Source organism: Trachypithecus francoisi, unplaced genomic scaffold (assembly GCF_009764315.1).
Source record: "Trachypithecus francoisi isolate TF-2019V2 unplaced genomic scaffold, Tfra_2.0 Lachesis_group5, whole genome shotgun sequence".
Lineage (NCBI taxonomy): Eukaryota > Metazoa > Chordata > Mammalia > Primates > Cercopithecidae > Trachypithecus > Trachypithecus francoisi.
The window spans coordinates 88741896-88764458 of record NW_022681470.1 but is presented as its reverse complement, the minus strand read 5'-3'; the positions used below and the strand labels follow the sequence as shown (position 1 = coordinate 88764458).

The window sequence follows — 22563 nt, the reverse complement described above, 5'->3', positions numbered from 1 at the left end:
TAGGTGCAAGAGTCCTGTTTCCTCTGCTATCAGAATTACCTAACTGGGGTGGAAGATGGAAGCATCACTTCCTTGGGGAATTTAAATCTATGGGGATCCTGGTTCTCACTGTATCTAAAGCTGGCTCCAATAGTGAGAAAGAGACTCAGATGTAGAAGGTCAGCAAGAGAGAAAGGAAAATGCTGAGAACCAAAGAACTGGGGGAGGAAGAAGTGAAGAAGCTGAGAGAGCAAGCAGGCAATTCTGGGGAGCAAAGAAGTGCAGCATATCTAGGCATGTGAGAAGACGTGATGCAGATATTTCTGAGAGCAAAGACCAGGAAATATTGCCTAGTAAGATGTAACTGTGAACCAGTGGGAACATGGGAGCAAAACAGAAAAGGCCACTGACTTAGCCTTGGCCTAAGGTTTGAAGTAAAGATGACCCAACCAGGAAGAGAATGACTCCAATTCTCTGATTAGAAGAGACCGAGTAGTGCTTTAAGCTTAGTTGAGTAGGGGTTGTGGAGTATCTGTACCGAAATCTTACCAGAACAGAGTTTTCATGTATGGGAAAAGTGTTGGATTTGGAGTCAGGAAGACCTGAATTAAGATCATGGCTTTGGGCCTGGCGTGGTGGCTCAAGCCTGTAATCCCAGCACTTTGGGAGGCCAAGATGGGCAGATCACGAGGTCAGTAGATCGAGACCATCCTGGCTAACATGGTGAAACCCCGTCTCTACTAAAAAATACAAAAAACTAGCTGGGCGAAGTGGTGGGCTCCTGTAGCCCCAGCTTACTTGGGAGGCTGAGGCAGGAGAATGGCGTAAACCCGGGAGGCGGAGCTTGCAGTGAGCTGAGATCCGGCCACTGCACTCCAGCCTGGGCGACAGAGCGAGACTGTCTCAAAAAAAAAAAAAAAAAAAAAAAAGATCATGGCTTTGTAATTTACTGGCTACATGACCATGGACAAATTACTCCTATATCCAAGCCTCAGTTTCTTATCTGTAAGACCAGGTAATAATACCCACTTCTTAGGTAATTTTGAGGAATAAATGAGACAGTGCCTGGTACAGGGATAGCAAATATTTGGCATGAAAGTCACATCTTCCTCATCCAATGCTGATGGCTGAACTAAAAAAAAAATCCATCTTGCTACCTTTTTCCACTTAATGAATATGTAAGAACATTTCCACATGTATATAAGTGTGTAAGTATATCTCAAACTTGGTAGAGTCTAAAGGACTCCTGTTTTCTCTCCCAAACCTTCTCAACCTACAGTTTTCCCCATCTGACTTGTTGTCAACTGCATCCTTCCTATCATTGAGGCCAAAACCCCTGGAGTTATTGCTGACTCATATCTTCATCTCATACTCCCACATCAGGAAATCCTGGTGGCTTTATCTTCAAAATATGTCCAAAATGCAACCACTTCTCACCATCTCCACTGCTACCACCCTGATCCAAGCTAGCATCAACTCTTGTATGGACTATTGCAATGGTCTCCTAATTGGGCCATTGGCTTCTACCCTTCTCCCTTGAACTCTATTATCAACACAGCAGCCAAAGGAATCCTTTAGACAAGTAAGTCAAATCATATTACTTGTTTGCAAAACCTTCCGATGGCTCTCAGTGTCACTGAGAGTAGAAGCCAAAGTCTTTGTGATGGCGCAGTCCTTATGCGATGTGGCCCCTGTTTCCTTTCTGGCCTCATTTTCTATTACCTACCCCTTAGTCTGCTCCTGGATGTTTGGCCTCCTTGGTGTTTCTTCAGTAGGCTAGGCACAGGGGATCTTGCTACCTATGCCAGATGGCGTGGTTTCCGGTTGTCTGCATGGCACACTTCCTCACTTCCAATAGGTCTTGGCTCAAATGTCATCTTTTCAATGAAGCTTGTTCTGATCACTCCTTTTAAAATTGTCCCCTGCTCCCTGGCACTCTTGATGCTTCTTATGCTGTTTTAATCTCTCCTTTGTTTATACCATTCAGGGCTTTCTTACATGCTATATCATTTGTTTATATGATATGTGAATTGTTTGTTACCTGCCCCTACTTCCCTTTCAGAATGTCAGCTCCATGAGGACAGTGATCTTTGTCTGTTTTGCTCACTGATGTATTCCAGGTGCTACAACAGTGCCTTGGACATTATCCATGTCTAACAAATATTGTTGACTCAATTAATAAACTTATCATGGCTTCAACATTTTCTTAACATTGAACTCTAGGCAGTTGTATTAGTTTGTTTTCACACTACTATAAAGATACTACCTGAGACTGGGTACTTTATAAACAAAAGGGGTTTAACTCACAGTTCTACATGGATGGGGAGGCCTCAGCAAAACTTACAATCATGACGGAAGGGCAAGGGGAAGCAAGTCGTGTCTTGCATGGCAGCAGGAGAGAGAGAGAAAGGGCAAGGAAGTGCCACACTTAAAACCATCAGCTTTCATGAGAGCTCACTATCATGAGAACACCATGGGGGAAACCTCCCACATGATCAAATCAGCAACCATCAGGTCCCTCCCTTGACATGTAGGGTTTACAATTCGAGATGAGATTTTGGTGGGGACACAGAGCCAAACCATGTTAGCAGTCAGTCCTAATTAATTGGTATTGGCCCATAAAATCAAATCTTTGCCATTCATATCCTGGCACATACCAAGAGACTGAGCAATGTTAAAAATCAAATCTATATAACTTATAACTTGAAATTCCTGGCAGGACACGTTGGCTCAAGCCTGTAATCCTAGCACTTTGGGAGGCCGAGACGGGTGGATCACGAGGTCAGGAGATCGAGACCATCCTGGCTAACACAGAGAAACCCCGTCTCTACTAAAAAAATACAAAAAACTAGGCGGGCGAGGTGGCGGCACCTGTAGTCCCAGCTACTCGGGAGGCTGAGGCAGGAGAATGGCGTAAACCCGGGAGGCAGAGCTTGCAGTGAGCTGAGATCCGGCCACTGCACTCCAGCCTGGGTGACAGAGCGAGACTCCGTCTCAAAAAAAAAAAAAAAAAAGAAATTCCTTTGCACTATTGTAAAACTACCTGGTGTGGCTCACACAGTTCTTTGTGTATGTGCCTTTGAAGGAGATGGCACTCTAAAAATCCCTGAAAGAGATCAGCATTGAGCCTCAAGAGGGTGGTTGTTGCAAGATAAGTCATACCTGGTCTTCTCAACAATGTTAGAGGAATATTATCTCAGCAAACGTGATGAAGCCTGGTACCCATTTCAGGCTTTCCATTGGATGAGTCTCTCTTCTCTCCAGTGTCCTACACTGCCTTGATAATTACTGGTCACCCAAAGTGATTCTGCCTGTAGTGGGTTGAATAATGACCTCACAAAAGATCTGTCCGTGTCCTAATTCCCAGAATCTGAATATTACCTTATTGGACAAAAGGGTCTTTGCAGATGGAATTAAGTTATATGAGATTATCCAGTATAATCTAGATAGTCCCCAAACCCAATGACAAGTGTTCTCATAAGAGAAAAGCAAAGGGATGTTTGAGACAGACAGAAGAGAAGGAGGCAACCTGACTATGGAGGTAGAGATTGGTGTGATGCAGCCACAAGCCAAAGAAAACCAAGGAGAATGTTGACAGCAACCAGAAGATGGGACAGGCAAAGAGCAGATTGCCCCCTACAGCCTCCAGAGGGAGCAAAGCCATGCCCACACTGTGATTTTGGATTTCTGGCCTCCAGAACTGTGAGAGAATATGAATTTGTTCCGCCACCTACTTTATGGTATTTCTATTTCAGCAGCCTCAGGAAAGTAATACATTGCCCCAGGGTGATTTTTCCTTTTTAGTTAGAATTGCTTGTATAGAAGTTTTCCAGACATCACCTCTTTCCCATTACGTTTACCTGTTTGGTGTTCCATTCTTCAAGGACATGCCTTTGACTAATCTAACATGATAAACCTGCTAAATATTCAGGGGATACTAAAAGTTAACTTGTAATCTGTCTGTGGAGACATTTTATTTTAACAGTGCTTTTTTGAGTACCATGTCTTAACCCAAAGAACTCTGAGTGAATTTTAGACACTACAGGCCCTCAAGTGGATAAGAATTATAGAATTTCAGTGGTTTTTAATGTTTTCTGGTCTGATTGACAATTTAATGCTTGAATCTCCTGCTAAGTCATTATTCTAAAGCCATTAATGGCATCTCTGAATATCACTGGTTGCTAGAGAGATATTTTTCTGATATTGACTCATAAGCAACCTCATTATAGTTTCCATAATTTTATGTTGATAACATTTTCATTCTTTTTAATCTTGGGAAGGCAGATTGTTGACTGGTGATTAATATGAGCCATCGGGGGAAAATATTGTTAAAAATTAAATAAACTTGACAGAAAGGATGCTTCTCATTATCAGCCTATCTTTGCAGAGAACTTTCTAGGTAGACCACTGTTCTATACACAGATCACTCTACTGGGTCAGACTAGCCTTTGTGAAAAGGGAGGTGTTGTGGCAGGTAGTTATGTGGGAAGTGCTGCCATTACTATCTCTGTGACTTGTACGCAAATCACTGTGACTGGGGCTGTGCCTCAAGGGTGTAAGATCTGTACCTACCTCATGGAGGCTTTGTGAGAGTTACATGGCAAGCACATGTAATGCACAAGGCAATACTATCATAAATATTTGATTTCCATTACTTCTGCTACATTTCTGATTGAAGAAGACCATTTTACTGGAGTGAAGTAATTCTGAGCTGGGACACAAGACAGGCTCTGTCCTCAGCTCTCTCATTAACTGGCTTTGCAATGTCATTGTGTTGACACTGACTCAGTGACTCCAAATGCCATATTCTTTACCACTAGGTGACAGTGCACATTTGAAGTCACATAGGATTGAAATACATGTATATTTTTCAGTCCATATGGAATTAAACCCCATATTTTGACTCACTGAATATCCTCAGAGTATAACTGGACAGCTTTGCAGAGGTCTCTGTGGTTATCTGGGCACTGTAAGAGCCTGTGTCTTCCATCTCCAGGTTGCTGAGTTTCAGGGAGTAGGACTGGGTGAAGTTCAGTCGCTTTTGCTGTTTAGGATGAGTCATGTGGATTTTTGGACTGTTGGTTTCAGAGAGTACTATGAAGGCAAGAGATGTTCCATTGTAAAGCCAAGTGATGGACTGGATCCTCTCTCCAGCAGGAAACTCTAGGGGAAGAATTACTGACTCCCCCAGAACCCCATTCACCATCAGTGGGGTTGAGCGGCTTTGTGAAACTAGATTCCCTGTAAACACAGAAGGAAAGGTTTTACAAATGTTCCTGACAATCTCCCTGCCAAGTCCTGCACCCTTTCACCTAACTCTGCCAGTCTGTTAGAGCTCTCTGATACCAAAACTCAGAGATATGACAGAGTAGGAAAGCATAAGGAGATGGTTCTAAATGAATAATCACAGTCCCAGAGCTTCACCTCTAGCAAAATGTCAGCCACTCTTGGTTAGTAGGCAGCTAGTCTAGATGAAACTGGCTCAGTCCACGCTGGGTTCTACACTGGCTGGTCACTCCTAGGTCATAACTATACTTTGTGACCCCAGCCTCTGAATTCCTCAGACATTAGGTTGAGGGGGACAGGAAACTATAGACTCCAAAAACTGCAAGTCTTTGCTAATAAAGTATAATTAAAGCCTGATATTTACTGATTACCTACTGTGTATCCATCTTAGTAGGCTTGTGCAATTTAGAAGGCTGGTAACAGGGACTAATATCAGGGATTTATAGGATAGTCAGTTCTTCTTATACATTATTTCATTGATGCTGACTACAATCTGTGAGGCAGGCAGGATGGATATTATTACTCCATTTATAGATAAAGGAACTGAGCCACAGAAAGGTTAACTAATTTTCCCAGGATCGCACAGCTAAAGAATAGCAGAGTCAGGATTCAAACCCAGGTCTTCTGACTCCAGTGACTTTGTGTTCTTTTCATTATACCAGAAAATTTTTCTTTATTCTCTCAGAAAGATTAGAAGGAGACAAAATTGATACATATAGAAATAATATATATAATTTCATAGTAACACATGATGGCTACATTCTTGTGAGCTTATTTAGAACTATCAATGTTTAAGCAAAAAAGGTGAAATGGTCACAATGATTTTTAAAGAAGATGCTTCCTTAGCATCCTTTCCCAAATTCTTAGCAATTATCACACTATTTTGTAGTCTTGTTCACCTGTTTGTCTAACTGACCATGCCTTAATCATCTTTGCATGTCAGTACTCAGCACCATGTCTGACACGTGGTAGAGTCTGTGGAAATGTTCTAGAGGGTCAATGAATAAATAACTATAATCATTACCTAACTGTCTCAGGATCTCTTGCTTCTTTTTCTTAAAAATTTCAACTTTTATTTTAGATATGAGGGTACATGTGCAGGTTTGTTACATGGGTATATCGCACCCAGATAGTGGGCATATTAACTAATAGGTAGTTATTCAACCCATACCCATTCCCTTCCTTCCGCCTCTAGTAGTCCACAGTGTCTATTAATCCCATATTTATGTCCATGTGTGCTCAGTGTTTGGTTCCCACTTATAAGTGAGAGCATGTCTTATTTGGTTTTCCGTTCCCATGTTAGTTTTCTAGGATTATGGCCTCCAGCTCCACCCATGTTGCTGCAAAAGACATGGTTTTATTCATTTTTATGGCTGGTTAGTATTCCATGGTGTATACGTACCATATTTTCTTTATCTAATCCATCATTGATGGGAACCTAGGTTGATCCTTGTCTTTGCTTTTATGAATAGCATAGTGATGAACATACAGGTGCATGTGTCTTTTTGGTATAATGATCTATTTTCCTTTGGCTATATACCCAGTAATGGGGTTGGTGGGTTGAATGGTAGCTCTGTTTTAAATTCTTTGAGAAATCTCCAAACTGCTTTCCACAGTGAAAATTTACATTTCCCACTAACAGTGTATAACCGTTTGCTTTTCTCTGCAACCTCACCGTGGGACCTAGCACCTATTTTTTTTAATTTTTTGACTTTTAATAATAGCCATTCTGACAGAATGGTAAGGGTCCAGTTTCAATCTTCTGCATATGGCTATACAAAAATATAAAAATGTATATTAGTGTATTCTGAGTTTTCTATTCTCTTCCAGCTGTCATTCTGACAGAATAGCTATTATTAAAAAGTCAAAAAAGTGTATTAGTCCATTTTCACACTAATAAATACATACCCAAGACTAGTAATTTATAAAGGAAAGATGTTTAATTGACTCACAGTTCCACATGGCTGGGGAGGCCATGGCACTCACAATCATGGCGAAAGGTGAAGGAGGAGCAAAGTCACATCTTTTTTTTTTTTTTGAGATGGAGTCCTGCTCTGTCACCCAGGCTGGAGTGCAGTGGTGCAATCTCAGTTCACTGCAAGCTCTGCCTCCCAGGTTCACGTCATTCTCCTGCCTCAGCCTCCAGAGTAGCTGGGGACTACAGGTGCCCGCCACCACACCCGGCTAATTTTTTGTATTTTTAGTAGAGATGGGGTTTCACTGTGGTCTCGATCTCCTGACCTTATGATCCACCTGCCTCAGTCTCCCAAAGTGCTGGGATTACAGATGTAAGCCACCGTGCCTGGCCAAAGTCACATCTTACATGGCGGCAGGCAAAGAGAATGTGTGCAGAGGAACTCCCCTTTATAAAACCACCAGATCTCATGAAACTTATTCACTATCATGAGAATAGCACAGGAAAGACCTACCCCCATGATTCGATTACCTCCTATCGGGTCCCTCCCATGACATGTGGGAATTATGGGAGCTCTACAGTTCAAGATGAGATTTGGGTGGGGACACAGTCAAATCATATCATAAACCAAACCAGCATCTTTTTTTTTTTTTGACTTTTTAGTAATAGCCATTCTGACTGGTGTGAGATGGTATTTCATTGTGGTTTTGATTTGGATTTCTCTGATGATTACTGATGCTGAGCATTTTTTCATGTTTGTTGACTACTTGTATGTCTTCTTTTAGGAAGTGTCTGTTCATGTCCTTTGCCCATTTTTTAATGGGGTTTTTCCTTATTGGTTTAAGCTCCTTATAGATTCTGGGTATTAAACCTTTGTTGGATACATAGTTTGCAAATATTTTCCGTCATTCCGTAAGATGTCTGCTTACTATAATGATAGTTTCTTTTGCTGTGCAGAAGCTCTGTAGTTTACTTAGGTTCCACTTGTCAATTTTTGTTTTTGTTGCAATTGCTTTTGGGGACTTAGCCAAAAATTCTTTGCCAAGGCCAATGTCAAGAAGGATATTTCCTATTTTTTTCTACGATTTTTATAGCTTGAGGTTTTACATTTAAATATTTGATCCGAAAAATAAATAAATAAATAAATAAATAAATATTTGATCCATCTTGAGTTAATTTTTGTATATGGTTAAAGGTAAGGGTCCAGTGTCAATCTTCTGCATATGGCTAGCCAGTTATCCCAGCACCATTTATTGAATAGGGAGTCCTCTCCCCATTGCTTGTTTTTGTAGGCCTTGTCAAAAATCAGATGGTTGTAAGGATGTGGCTTTATTTCTGAGTTTTCTGTTCTCTTCCGGTTGTCTATGTGTCTGTTTGTGTACTGGTACCATGCTGTTTTGGTTACTATAGTCTTATGGTATGGTTCAAAGTCAGATAGCGTGATGTCTCTGGCTTTGTTGTTTTTGCTTAGAATTGCTTTGACTATTTGGGCTCTTTTTTGGTTCCATATGAATTTTAGAATAGTTTTTCTAATTCTGTGAAGTATGACATTGGTAGTTTGCTAGGAATAGCATTGAATCTAGAAATTGCTTTGGCCATTTTAACGATGTTGATTCTTCCAGTCCATGAGCATGGAATGTTGTCATTTCTGAGGGTTTCTTACTTCTTATGAGAGGAGCTGAATAGGGGAGGAAATGTCTCTTGGCGTCCTAGTGCTCAGCTCCTGGGTGAGCTTGCACTTCCTCTCTCTTTCATGAATTGTCATATGGGTTCCAGGCACATGAGCATTGCTGTCATCAACATCTTTCCTATGAGCATTTTAATACACTGTTATTTGTCATCCTGACTCCTTTTTCCTCTAAATCACATGGGTGAATACCACAAGAAAAATTTTGAGCAAAATGTCCAGATACCAGAGAATACAATGATATGATTCTATTTATTTAAAGTTGATAAACAGACAAATCTATGCTGTCAGAAGTCAAGAGAGTGGTTACCTTTGAGGAGGAGGGAGAGGTGGTTAATAGGAGGGAGTATAAAAGAAGGATCCTGGAATGCTGATAATGTCCTATCTCTAGATCTGTATTTGGCTACATGTCAATGGTCTACAAGGCCCAAAATGATCTGGCCATCTGTCTCTCTTCGACCTCATTCCTGTGTTCTCTCCCTTGTTCACTTCGCTCCAGCCCATTTGGCTATTCCTTGAACAGGCCAGGGCTTTTGCATTTGCAATCCTTTCTGTCTGGAATGGACTTCCTCCAAGTATCCATGCAGCTTACTCTTTTGCCTCTATAAAGTCATCAATGCAAACATTCCTGCTCAGAGAGTTTAAGGAAGTGTGACCACTCTTTTCACACCATCAGCCCCCATCCACCCTTGCACATCCAGCTGCCTTTGGATTTACCATCTAGGACTTACCATCTAGTATACTTTATAATTTGCGTATTTGTTTTTATTTTGTCACTTCTCCACTAGAATATAAGCTCTATGGAGACAAAGATTTTTGTCTGTTTTGTTTACTATTGTGAACATTCTTGAACATTCCCTGGCACATAGTAAGCATCCCCTGAATATTTATTGAGTGAATGGACATATCTCCGTTCCATCTCTTGGAGGTTTTCTGTCTATAATGTTAAAGCTCAATTCCTTTTGGTAGGGGATCTGGGCTTACTCAGTGGCGCAAGGACTCACCAGGAGCTGTTCTTCCCTTGCCTAGAACACTCCTTTAAGTTCCAGTGATTTTATAGATTGAAATAATTAGTTTATGTAACAAGTCATTCATTCTATGTGCTAACTTCTATGCTAATTCAATTAGTAAAACCTCAGAAACCATGGCATTCAGACCATATTTATTAGGTCTGTTTTATGTACCAGTTCCTGGACTGGAAACTGGGAATATAAATACTGTCAGTCCTCTGGGTCCATCATCTGATAGAGGAGGCTGACAGGTAAATGAGTAGTTAGTTCTGATGTGGTGGGTTGGGCATTGAGCTAGTGTAGGGCTTTGCATCTACATTGCCCTCGTATCACTATTGCACTTATACATGCGATTGCAAGCAGTTCTTTCTCTTTGTTATAATTATAAGATTATTTTCCTTTCTTTTCCATAATCTTGAGGTCAGGGATTCTGATTATTATTTCTATATTCCTAGAACTTAGCACACATTTTCTAGATCAATAAATGTTGAATTGTTAGAGATATGTGCTCCACGGAAGCACAAATTGATAGAATCATGAACTGGGGACAGTTGGGAGTTGTCGGGGAACAGTTCACAGGAGATGACATTGTAGCAAACTCTTGAATAAAACCTACGAGTTCTCCATTACTTAATTATTTGTAATTCTTCCAAGAATGCCTTGCTTTCTTTATTTTTTCACTGTTTTTCCCTCTGCTTAAAATGCCCTTCTTCACCTTTCTTTCCTACATGGTAAGCTCCTATTTATCCTTCAAGGATGAGCTAAAATATCTGTTTGCCTCTGCTTATATTTATGCGGGTTTTGCGTTGGTACAGGGCGGAGGGGAGAAAGTAGTTTGTGGTGAAGGAAAGGGAGAAGGAGCACAGGATGGATGAGATGGTAGGAATAGTTCCCCATAGACCCAAAACCAAACCAAAGCAAAACTAGATTTGAGAAAATATGCTTAGGGACAGTGAAGGTCAGATGCTACTGAAAATGTTTAAAAGACCCTACGTGACACTTTGTACAGGAGCAGAGCTGCTTCAGGGCCAAGGTGTTGTGGTGTGGCCCAGAGGGCACATGGAGGTCCTTTTCTCTGCTCTGCCGGGAATCAACACTGATGCTTTGGGAGCATCCGGGACCAGAAACCTTGGCATTGATATTGATGTTCTTGGAATAGGCAGGGCATCTAAATGGCTCTGCTGGCATCCTGTGTAGAGGACTAGAAGCAGAAAAGAAATTTAAGAATGGGAAAGATGCCTCATGTTAGCTGCAACTGGTAGGCTGCTTTGGGGACTCATGGGAAGCTTTCCTTTGAGACTCTCATAAGTCACTGGGGAACCCCTTGCAACATAAAGGTGGTACTAAAGTTTTGCCCATCCTCTGGTGAGGATGTCAAGACAGCAGACATTTGGGGTAAATTTGTTTACAGGTTTCATCTACTGTACAATGTGTTTTGGGGAACTCAAATAATGTCTTAGGCAGCATTGTATTTCCCCATAACCTGGTCCAGGGAACTCAGTGAATGTTAAGTAGATTGAGATTAGCATAGAGAAGTTTTTAAGGGTTACCTGATTAGTGGAGGATTAGTTTGGAAGATATTAAAAAACATGAAGTATTTTTGAAAATTAGGAAAGTATAAAGAGAGCAGTGTCTTAGGAAAGAGAGGAGAGAGGTAGAACTAAGCAGATTCTGAAAAAGAGAGAAAAGTCAAGAAACTTTGGGGTTTCTAACCTGAGGGACTAGCTTAGGCCCATCGATACAGCAAAGAGGGATATAGCAAGCTGTGTTAGCTCCACAGGAGGCAAATGCAGTATGAAAGAGAGTAGGTGTTGATTTCTCAAGAGAATTAAAAGGAAAGGGAGGAGAACATAGTCAGGATGTTGAGAAGAATGTAGGACAAATGGAAATTACTCTTTAGGGTAGCAGAGTCCTGAAAAATTTGGAGCAAAGGGAAGCCGCTGGGAGAGAGAAAAAACTTAAGATATGGTGAAAGGGAGTATTCAAAACAGTGTCATTTCTGAGGAGGAAGCCAGGGTGGGCTTAGGAGCATACGTGAAGAGGTTAGTCTTGGGTAGAGGTGGTTCTCCTTTTCTTTTGAGACTGAAAATAATGAGGTTAAAGATCTCAAAAGATTTAGAGGTTAAAGGGGAAGAAGTTGGAATATTTTACTTATGTTGTTCTCAAAGTTGTTCTAAGAGAAGTAGATCTCACAGAATGTAGAGAAAGCCGGAGGAGACATGTAAAAGCTGCTGTGAGGAATTTGTTAGGAAACTGACAAGTGATCAACAAATGACTGTGGAAGCAGTGAGGAGTAATTGGCCAAGATTGGTTGACAGGCAGCATTCATGGAGTCCGTCCAGTTTTGCATTGGCTGGTGTGAAAGTGATTGCGGGTTTTGCCATTACCTTCAATGGGAAAACCCGCAATCACTTTTGCACCACACTAATAACTTTCTCCAATGATTATAGCACATGTAGCCCAGGAACAGGGAAAGAAGGTGCTAGGGATCACCTAATACTAGCAACAGGCATAGTATAGGCAGGTGTGGCATCAAAGGGGAGAGGAATTTCAGGGGAATGGTGACTACTTTGTTGAAATTGCTGGCCTAAAGTCTGAAGGTCAGTGACATTAGTGAAAATGGCACAATAAATAGCTGCAAGGGTCCATCCTTCCACACAAAAACATGAACACTCATGCAAACACACACAGAATGAGCAAACATTGTCAGAATCAACTTTGTCAGAACTGTACAAACTAGTCAAAGGATTATAGCAACCAAGCAAATGATGAGTCAAAAAAAGAGGCAACTTAAAAATGCTAGGAGTTCTAGTCTGGTCAACATGGTGAAACTCTTGTCTCTACTAAAAATACCAAAAAATCAGCCGGGCGTGGTGGAACATGCCTGTAGTCCCAGCTCAGCAGGCTGAGGAGGGAAAATTGTTTAAATCTGGGAGGCAGAGATTGCAGTGAGCCATGATCACACCAAAAAAAAAAAAAAAAAAAAAAAGAAAAAGAAAAAAAAAGGAGTTAAAAAAAAGTCAAATACCTAGAAACAAAGTATAAAGCAGTGGTTATCAGAGGTGGAGAGAGGGAACAAGGAGGAAATGGGGAGATGTAGGTCACAGGGTACAAAGTTGCAGATACATATGGTAAGTAAGTCTTGGAATCTAATATACAACATGAAGGCTATACTTATACGATTGTATTGTATACTGAACACTTGCTAAGAGTAGATTTTAGATACTCTTACCATACTTGCAAGAAAACGGTAACTGTGCAAGATAATGACTATGTTAATTTGCATGACTATTAACATGCAAATTAGACTATACGAGTAACCATTTCACTGCATATATCAAAATGTCATGTTGTACAGCTTACATATATACAATTTAAAAAATGATTGGGGAACTTTACAGAACGTTTGATCGCGCTTTCCCTGATCTCTTTTCTCCATCTTGGTAGCAGTCTTGAAGATGGCCATCTACATTTTCAGTAGGAGACCATGGTCACTGGTTCCAGCAGGCATAGAGCAGACCTGGTTCTGAAAGAATTGTATTTGTCTTTTTTTGAACTGTCTGGATGCTCCCTAAAGAACTGAGGAAAAGCACTTGTCTTTGTTTCAACTACCTCTTTCAGGTAGAAAATTAGCCATACAGAGGACATTTCTCATAAACACTGAAAGGCCATCAATACCTGGGGCAAAACATTATAGTGGAGGCAAATAATAGATATGTTGAATGCCTGGGAGGAAAAGCTGGGGAGAAAGATTCTTAGAAGAATTCAGGCATTAAAAAATGTCTGCTTATACTAGGGAATTTGGAAAGCCACATACATGCCTAGGGCAGGCTACATACTTAGAAAAGTTCTGAGAAGACCCTAAGATTTTATCTATGGCTGATATTTATGCTGGGTACAAGAAAAAAGTCAAAGCTCAAGCAGAGTGGTAAATAGCCTGTCTATGCATTAAAGGAGTGCCCCAAAACAGAGCCAATCTGCAAAGACAAGCACAGACATTTATTTATTTGTTTGTTTATTTATTCCTTCTGGTGTTCAAAGAAATATCTGTCAAAACACTAGTTGACCATAAGCTAAAGAAAAAGACATTTTAGAGACTACATGTGACAAATAATACAATGTTTAAAAAAATAGTTTAGAATAGTCACTAAACAAACAAGAATTACAACCCAGAGCAAGCAACAAAACCAAATACTGAGGAAGGGGAAGAGTCTGATTTCCAGAGTTAACATATTACAGTATTCAAAACATCTAGTTTCAACAAAAAATTATAAAGCATGTGAAGAACAAGAAAGTGTGACCCATTCACAAGAGAAATGAACAGAAATTGTCCCCAAGGAAGGACAGATACTGAATTTACTAGACAAAGACTTTAAGTCAACTGTCTTTGTTTTGAGACAGGGTCTCACTCTGTTGCCCAGATTGGAGTGCAGTAGTGCGATCTCAGCTTGCTGCAACTTCTGTCTCCTGGGCTGAAGTCATCCTCCCACCTCAGCCTCCTGAATAATGGGTTCTACAAGCACGTGCCACCATCCCTGGCTAATTTTAAAAGTATTTTGTAGAGACACAGTTTCACTATGTTGCCCAGGCTGATCTTGAACTCCCAGGTTAAAGCAGTTTACCTGCCTTGGCCCCTGCAAAGTGCTGAGATTATGAGCATAAGCCACCATGCCTGGCCTCAACTATCTTAAATATACTCAAAAAGCTAAAGGAAACAATGGACAAAGAACTAAAGAAAATCAAAAGGATATATAAAGAAAAGTAAATATTTTTAAAAGATAGAAATAATAACAAGGTGTTAAGTAGAAATTCTGGAGCTGAAAAAAATACAATAATTGAAATAAAAAATTCACTAGAGGCCTTCAACAGAAGCTTTGTGTAGGCAGAAGTAAGAAATAGCTAATTTGAAGCTAGGTCAATTGAAACTATCCAGTTTGAGGATCAGAAAAGAGTGAAGAAAAATGTACGGTGCCTAAGAGACTTGTGGGGCACCATCAAACATACCAAAAAGTACGTATAATAGGAGTCCAAGGAGGAGAGGAGAGAGAGAAAAGGGCATAAATAATATTTGGAAAAAATAATCCCCCAAACTTCCCAAACTTTATAGAAGACATGAATTTATACATCCAAGAAAGTCAATGAACTCCAAGAAGAATGATCACAAAGAGATCCATAGCAAGACATATAATAATCAAACCAGAAAAAGAAAACCAAGGAGAGAATCTCAAATGCATCAGAAGAAAGCAACTAGTCATGTACAAGTGATCCTCAATAAAATCAGTAGCCAATTTCTCAGAAGAATCCATTGCTGCCAGGGGGCAGTGGGATGACATATTTAAGGTGCTGAAAGAAAAAAACCACCCATCAACCAAGAGCTCAACATCTGAAAAAATTATCCTTCAAAAATGAAGGAGAAATTAAGACATTTGCAGATAAACAAAAGCAGATAGAGTTTATTGCTAGTAGACTTGTACTATAAGAAATACTAAAGGGAATCTTTCAGGCTGAAATAAAATCACACTAGAAAGTAATTGAAATCCCTACCAAGAAACAATGAACAAAGGTAAATGTGACTGCATAGATTAATACAAAAGCCAGTGTTCTTGCATTTTTGCTTTGCAACTTCTCTTTTTTCCCACATGATTTAAAAGACAAATGAGTAAAACAATAATGATAAATCTGTTAATAAGCACACATGTACAAGATGTAGTTTGTTACAACAACATAAAGGCAGCAGAATGAAACAATATAGGAGCACAGTGTTTGTATATTATTGAAGCTAAGGTGGTGTGAATTCAAAATAGCTTGTTATAAGTTGAAGAGATTAAATGTAATACTGAGGATAACAATAAAATAACTAAAAATACAGGAAAGGAAATGAGAAAGGAATCTAAACTAAAAAATATGAACTATACATGAAAGAATAGAATAGTGGAGGGGTTGAGGGGAAAAGGTTTAAGACATATAGAAAAGAAATGTCAAAATGCAAGAAGTAGGTCCTTACATATCAGTCATTACTTTAAATGTAAATGAATTGAACTCTTCAATTAAAATGCAGAGATGGCAGAATGAATTGGAAAAATAGGATTCAACTATTTTCTACATACAGAGATTCACTTTAGATTCAAAGGCACAAATACATTTAGAGTAAGAAGATGGAAAATGATATTCCATGCAAGTAGTAACCAAAAGAGACTTACAGTAGCTATACTAATTTTGGCAAATAGACTTTAAGTCAAAAATTATTAGTAGAGACAATAAAGGGTATTATACATTAATAAAAGGGTCAACCCAGCAAAAAGTTATAACAATTATAAACACATATGCACTAAACAACAGCCCCAAAATACATAAAGCAAACATTAACAAAATTCAAGGGAGAAATAGATAGTTCTACAGTAATAGTTGAAGACCTCAGTACCTCACTTGCAATAATGGTCAAAACAACTAGAGAAAAGATCAATAAGGAAATAGAGGACTTGGAAGACATTATAAACCAACAGTACCTGACATATATATGAAGAACACTATATCCAAACACAGCAAAATATACATTTCCTCAAATGCACATAAGTCGCTCTCATAGGACAGACCATATATTAGGCCACAAAAACAAGTCTCAATAAATTATAGAAGACATAAATTATATGATGTCTCCTATGACCATAATGGAATAAAACTGGAAATCAAGAACAGAAGGAGAATTGGAAAATTCACAAATATGTCAAAATTAAACAACATAGTGTAAAATAATCAATGGATCAAAGAAGAAATACCAAGAGGAATTAGGATATAACTTGACACAAGTGAAAACAAACAAAAAAAAGCTTACCAAAACTTATGGAATGGAGTGAAAGTAGTGCTGAGGGATATTTTTATCCCTCTGAAAGGAAGAAGGAGGACTAGGAATCCAACTTACAAAGGATGTGAAGGACCTCTTTAAGGAGAACTACAAACCACTGCTCAATGAAATAAAATAGGACACAAACAAATGGAAGACTATTCCATGCTCATGGATAGAAAGAATCAATGTGAAAATGGCCATACGGCTCAAGGTAATTTGTAGATTCAATGCATTCCCATCAAGCTACCAATGGCTTTCTCCACAGAATTGGAAAAATCTACTTCAAAGTTCATATGGAACCAAAAAAGAGCCCAGATTGCCAAGACAATCCTAAGCAAAAAGAACAAAGCTGGAGGCATCACGCTACCTGACTTCAAACTATACTACAAGTCTGCAGTAACCAAAACAGCATCGTACTGGTATCAAAACAGATATATAGACCAATGGAACAGAACAGAAGCCTGAGAAATAACACAACACATCTACAACCATCTGATCTTTGACAAACCTGATGAAAACAAGAAATGGGGAAAGGATTCCCTATTTAATAAATGGTGTTGGGAAAACTAGCTAGCCATATATAGAAAGCTGAAACTGGATCCCTTCCTTACACCTTATACAAAAACTAATTCAAGATGGATTAGAGACTTAAATGTTAGACCTAAAACCATAAAAATCCTAGAAGAAAACCTAGGCAATACCATTCAGGACATAGGTATGGGCAAGGACTTTATGACTAAAACACCAAAAGCAATGGTAACAAAAGCCAAAATAGACAAATGGGATCCAATTAAACTAAAGAGCTTCTGCAGAGCAAAATAAACTGCCATCAGAGTGAACAGACAACCTACAGAATGGGAGAAAATTTTTGCAATCTACCCATCTGAGAAAGCACTAATATCCAGAATCTACAAAGAACTTAAACAAATTTACAGGAAAAAAACAAACAACCCCATCAAAAAGTGGACAAAGGATATGAACAGACACTTCTCCAAAGAAGACATTTATGCAGCTAACAGACATATAAAAAAATGCTCATCATCACTGGTCATCAGATAAATGTAAATCAAAACCACAATGAGATACCATCTCACACCAGTTAGAATAGTGATCATTAAAAAGTCAGGAAACAACAGATGCTGGAGATGATGTGGAGAAACAGGAACACTTTTACACTGTTGGTGGGAGTGTAAATTAGTTCAACCATTGTGGAAGACAGTGTGGCGATTCCTCAAGGATCTAGAACTAAAAATACAATTTGACCCAATGATCCCATCATGTATACAATGATATATATAAATCACACTACTGTAAAGACACATGCACATGTATGTTTATTGTGGCACTGTTCACAATAACAAAGACTTGGAACCAACCCAGATGTCCAACAATGATAGACTGGATTAAGAAAATGTGGCACATATATACCATAGAATACTATGCAGCTATAAAAAAAGAATGAGTTAATGTCCTTTTCAGGGAAATGGATGAAGCTGAAAACGATCATTCTCAGCAAACTATCACAAGGACAGAAAACCAAACACCACGTGTTCTCACTCATAAGTGGGAACTGAACAATGAGAACACTGGGGAACATCACACACTAGGGCCTCTCAGGGAGCAGGGAGCTGGGGGAGGGATAGCATTAAGAGAAATACCTAATGTGAATGATGAGTTGATGGGTGCAGCAAACCAACATGGCACATGTAGCAAATGTGCCATGGCACATGTTTGCTATGTAGCAAACCTGCAAAAAGTGCACATGTACCCTAGAACTTAAAGTATAATAAAAACATAAAGAAGGAGGGAATTTACACCTTAAAAAACTAGATAAAGAAGAGCAAACTAAACCCAAAGCTATTAGAATGAAGAAAATAATAAAAATTAGAGCAGAGATAAATAACATAGAGAATAGAAAAACAAGAGAGATAATCAGTGAAACCAAAAGTTGGTTCTTTGAAAAGATCAACAAAATTGACAAACCTTTAGCTAGATTGACAAAGAAAAAAAGAGAAAAGACTCAAATTACTAAAATTAGAAATGGAAGTGGGGACATTACTACAGATCTTACAGAAGTAATAATTAAAAGGATTAAAAGAACACTTTAAATAACTATATGCCAACAAATTGAATAACCTAGATGAAACAGATTTCTGGAAACACATAAAATACCAAGACTAACTTAAGAAGAAATAAAAAATTAAAGAGGACCTATAACAAGAAAAGAGATTGAATCAGTACTCAAAAACCTCCTGATAAAGAAAAGCCAGATGGCTTCACTGGTGAATTCTACTAATTATTCAAGGAATAATTAGCATCAATTATTCTCAAGCTCTTCCCAGAAACAGAAGAGGAAAAAGACACTTCCTCACTCATTTTATTAGGTCAGTATTACCCTGATACCAAAGCCAAAGATATCAGAAAAAAGAAAACTACAGATCGATATCCCTTATGAATATTGATGCAAAAACTCTCAACAGAATACTAACAAACTGAATCCAGCTCATATTAAAGGGATTATACACCATGACCAAGTGAAATTTATCTCAGAAATGCAAAACTGATTCAATACATGAAAATCAATCAATGCAGTATATGATATTAACAGAATGGAGAAAACAGAAAAATGACCATCTTAGTTGATGCAGAAAAAACATTTGAAAAAATCCAGCACTCTTTTAATAAAAACACTTGAGAATCTAGAAATAGAAGGGAACTTCCTCAGTCTGATAAAAGGCATTTATGAAAACCCACAGCTAACATTTTACTCAAGCATAAAAGACTAAAAGCCTTTCAACTAACATCATGAAAAGGCAACAGTGCCCAGTCTCACCACTTCTATTTAATATTGAACTGGAAGTTCTATCCAGAGCAATTAGGCAAGAAAAATAAATAAAATGCATCTCCACTGAAAAATAATGAGTAAAACTATTCCTATTCACAGATAACATGACCTTGAAAATAGAAAATCCTAAAGAATCCACAAAAATAATCAGAGCTAATAAATAAATTCAGCAAAATTGTAAGATACAAGATCGATATATAAAAATCAGTTCTGTTCCTACACACTAGCAATGAACAATCTGAAAAAGAAGTTAAGAAAAGCAGTTCCACGCACAGTAGCATTCAAAAGAACAAAATACCTGGCAATAACTTAACCAGAGAGGTTCAAGATAATACACTGAAAACTAAATGACATTTCTGAAAGAAAGAAAATGTAAATAAATGGAAATACATCCTATGTTCATGAATTGGAAGATAATATTAATATGCCAATACCACCCAAAGCAATTTATAGAGTCAGTGCAATCCTTATCAAAATTTTGATTTTTTTCATAAATGGAAAAGCTAATTCTCAAATTTATATGTGATTTGAAGATGTCCCAATAGCCAAAACAATATTGTAAAAGAAAAGCAAAATTTGTGGACTCACTTTCCAATTTCAAAACTGATACAGATATGGTAATCAAAACAGTGTGGCACTGGCATAAAGATAGACATATAGATGTCTATATGAAATTAAATTAAGTAAACCAAAACATTTATGGCCAGGTGATTTTTGACAAGAGTGCTAAGATCATTCAATAGAGAGAGATTGCTCTCTTTAACAGATGGTGCTGGGACAAATGGATATCCACATACAACAGAATGAAGTTGGACCTCTTCCTCTCATTATATGCAAAAATTAACTCAAAATGTATCGATCACCTAAATATAAGAGCTAAAACTCTTAGAAGAAAACATAATGATAAATATTCATGATTTTGGATTTGGAAATGGATTCTGATATATGATACCAGAAGCATGAGTAAGAAAAGATAAAATGCGGGGAGGGGCCAAGATGACTGACTAGAAGCAGCTGTGGTTGGAAGATCCCACTGAGAAGAACAAAAAAAGTGAGTGAATCCTGCACCAGCAGCTAAGGTATCCAGGTTCACTCATTGGGACTAACTAGGTGGTTGGCATGACCCACAGGGAGTGAAGAAAAGCAGGGTGGAACGACAGCCCACCAGGAAGCTGCATGGGACAAGGGGTGCTCCCACTTCCAGCCAAGGGAGGTGGTGAGTGATTGTGCTACCCCACCCAGGAAACCGTGCTTTTTCCATGGATTTGTGCAATCCACGGACCAGGAGATCCCCTCATAAGCCAATACCACAAGGGCCTTGGATCCCAAGCACAGAGCTGTGTTGATTCTCAGGCACCACTTGGCTGCAGACTGCCTGAGACTACTGAGTTCCTGGGGGAGGGGCAGCAGCCATCACTGCAGCTTCCGTCTGCTGTTTTCCCCTGCCAGTGCCAGAGGGACTGGGTAATTTGGACCCAGAAGGAATTCCCCAAGGTGCAGCACAGCAGCTGTGGCAGACTGTGGCCAGGTTGCCTCTTTAGGCTGGATGTAGACTCATCCCTTCTCACTGAGCGGGGCCTCCCTGTGGGAATTTCAGTAACTCCAGCCAAGCGTTTATGGGATAGAACTCGTTTATGGATTGAACCCCTGTTGGTAGTGGGGCTGCGGACTCTGTGGATCAGCAGACTTAGTCTTTTCCCCTGCTGGCTCTGAGGAATCTGGGCAGTCTGGATAAGGAGGATCCCCCCATCCCAGCACACCCTTTCTGCCAAGGGACACACGGAATGCTTCATTAAGTGAGTCCCTTATCCAATGTGACTCCTGACTGGGTGAGACTCCCCGACAGGGGTTACCAGACACTTTATACAGGAGCACTCCCACTGTCATCAGTTTGGTGCCCCTCTTGGACGAAGCTCCCAGAGGAAGAAGCAGGCAGCCATCTTTGCTGTTCTGCAGCCTCCACTGATGACACCTCCAGGATGGGGAGGGACCGAGGTGAATAGGGTCTGGAGTGGACCCCCAGCAAACTGCAGCAGCCTTGCAGAAGAGGGTCCTGACTGCTAAAAGAAAAACAAACAGAAAGCAACAACAACAGCATCAACAAAAATGTCCCCACAAAAACCCCATCCAAAGGTCAGCAGACTCAAAGATCAAAGCTAGGTAAATTCAGGAAGATGAGAAAGAATCAATTAAAAAATGCTGAAAACTCAAAAAGCCAGAGTGCCTCTTCTCCTCCAAATGACTGTAACACCTCTCCAGCAGGGCACAGAACTGGGCTCAGGTTGAGATGGATGAACTGACAAGTAGGCTTCAGACGGTGGATAACAATGAACTTTGCTGAGCTAAAGGGGTGTGTTCTAACTCAATGCAAAGAACCTAAGAATCATGATAAAACATTACAGGACCTATTAACCAGAAAAAACAGTTTCGAGAGGAACATAAATGACTTGAAGGAACTGAAAAACACAACATGAAAACATCACAATGCAATCATAAGTATCAGTAGCCAAATAGACCAAGTGGAGGAAAGAATTTCAGAGATTGAAGACTATCTTGCTGAAATAAAATAGGCAGACAAGATTAGAGAAAAAAGAATGAAAAGGAACAAACAAAACAAAACCTCTGAGAATTATGGGATTATGTAAAGAAACCAAACCTACAACTGATTATTGTACCTGAAAGAGACAGGGTGAATGAAACAAAGTTGGAAAACATACCTCAGGATATCATGCAGGAGACTTCCCCAACCTAGCAAGACAGGCAAACATTCAAACTCAAGAAATACAAAGAACTCCAGTAAGATACTCCGTGAGAGGATCAACCACAATCTCCAAGGTCAAAATGAAGGAAAAAATGTTAAGGGCAGCCAGAGAGAAAGGCTAAGTCACCTACAAAGGGAAGCCCATCAGAATAACATCAGGCCTCCCAGCAGAAACTCTGCAAGCCAGAAGAGATTGGGGACCAATATTCAACATTCTTAAAGAAAAGAATTTTCAA

The 22563-nt window shown here is 39.4% G+C and overlaps 1 protein-coding gene across 13 annotated transcripts in view; it reads right to left on the bottom strand.

The window, feature by feature from the left end:
• SLAMF6 (SLAM family member 6) overlaps positions 1-22563 on the bottom strand; it is a 40012-nt gene that overhangs the window by 7319 nt on the left and 10130 nt on the right. For 9 of the 13 annotated variants that reach the window (XM_033197446.1, XM_033197445.1, XM_033197438.1 and 6 more), the window contains exons 2-3: positions 21420-21626; positions 4888-5220 (exon numbers count right to left, since the gene is read on the bottom strand). In XM_033197446.1, coding sequence (XP_033053337.1) covers positions 4888-5220; positions 21420-21626 — 540 coding nt within the window. Of the gene's footprint in view, positions 1-4887; positions 5221-10875; positions 11079-21419; positions 21627-22563 lie in introns of all 13 variants that reach the window. The other 4 variants (XM_033197441.1, XM_033197444.1, XM_033197447.1 and 1 more) reach the window with 2 other exon arrangements.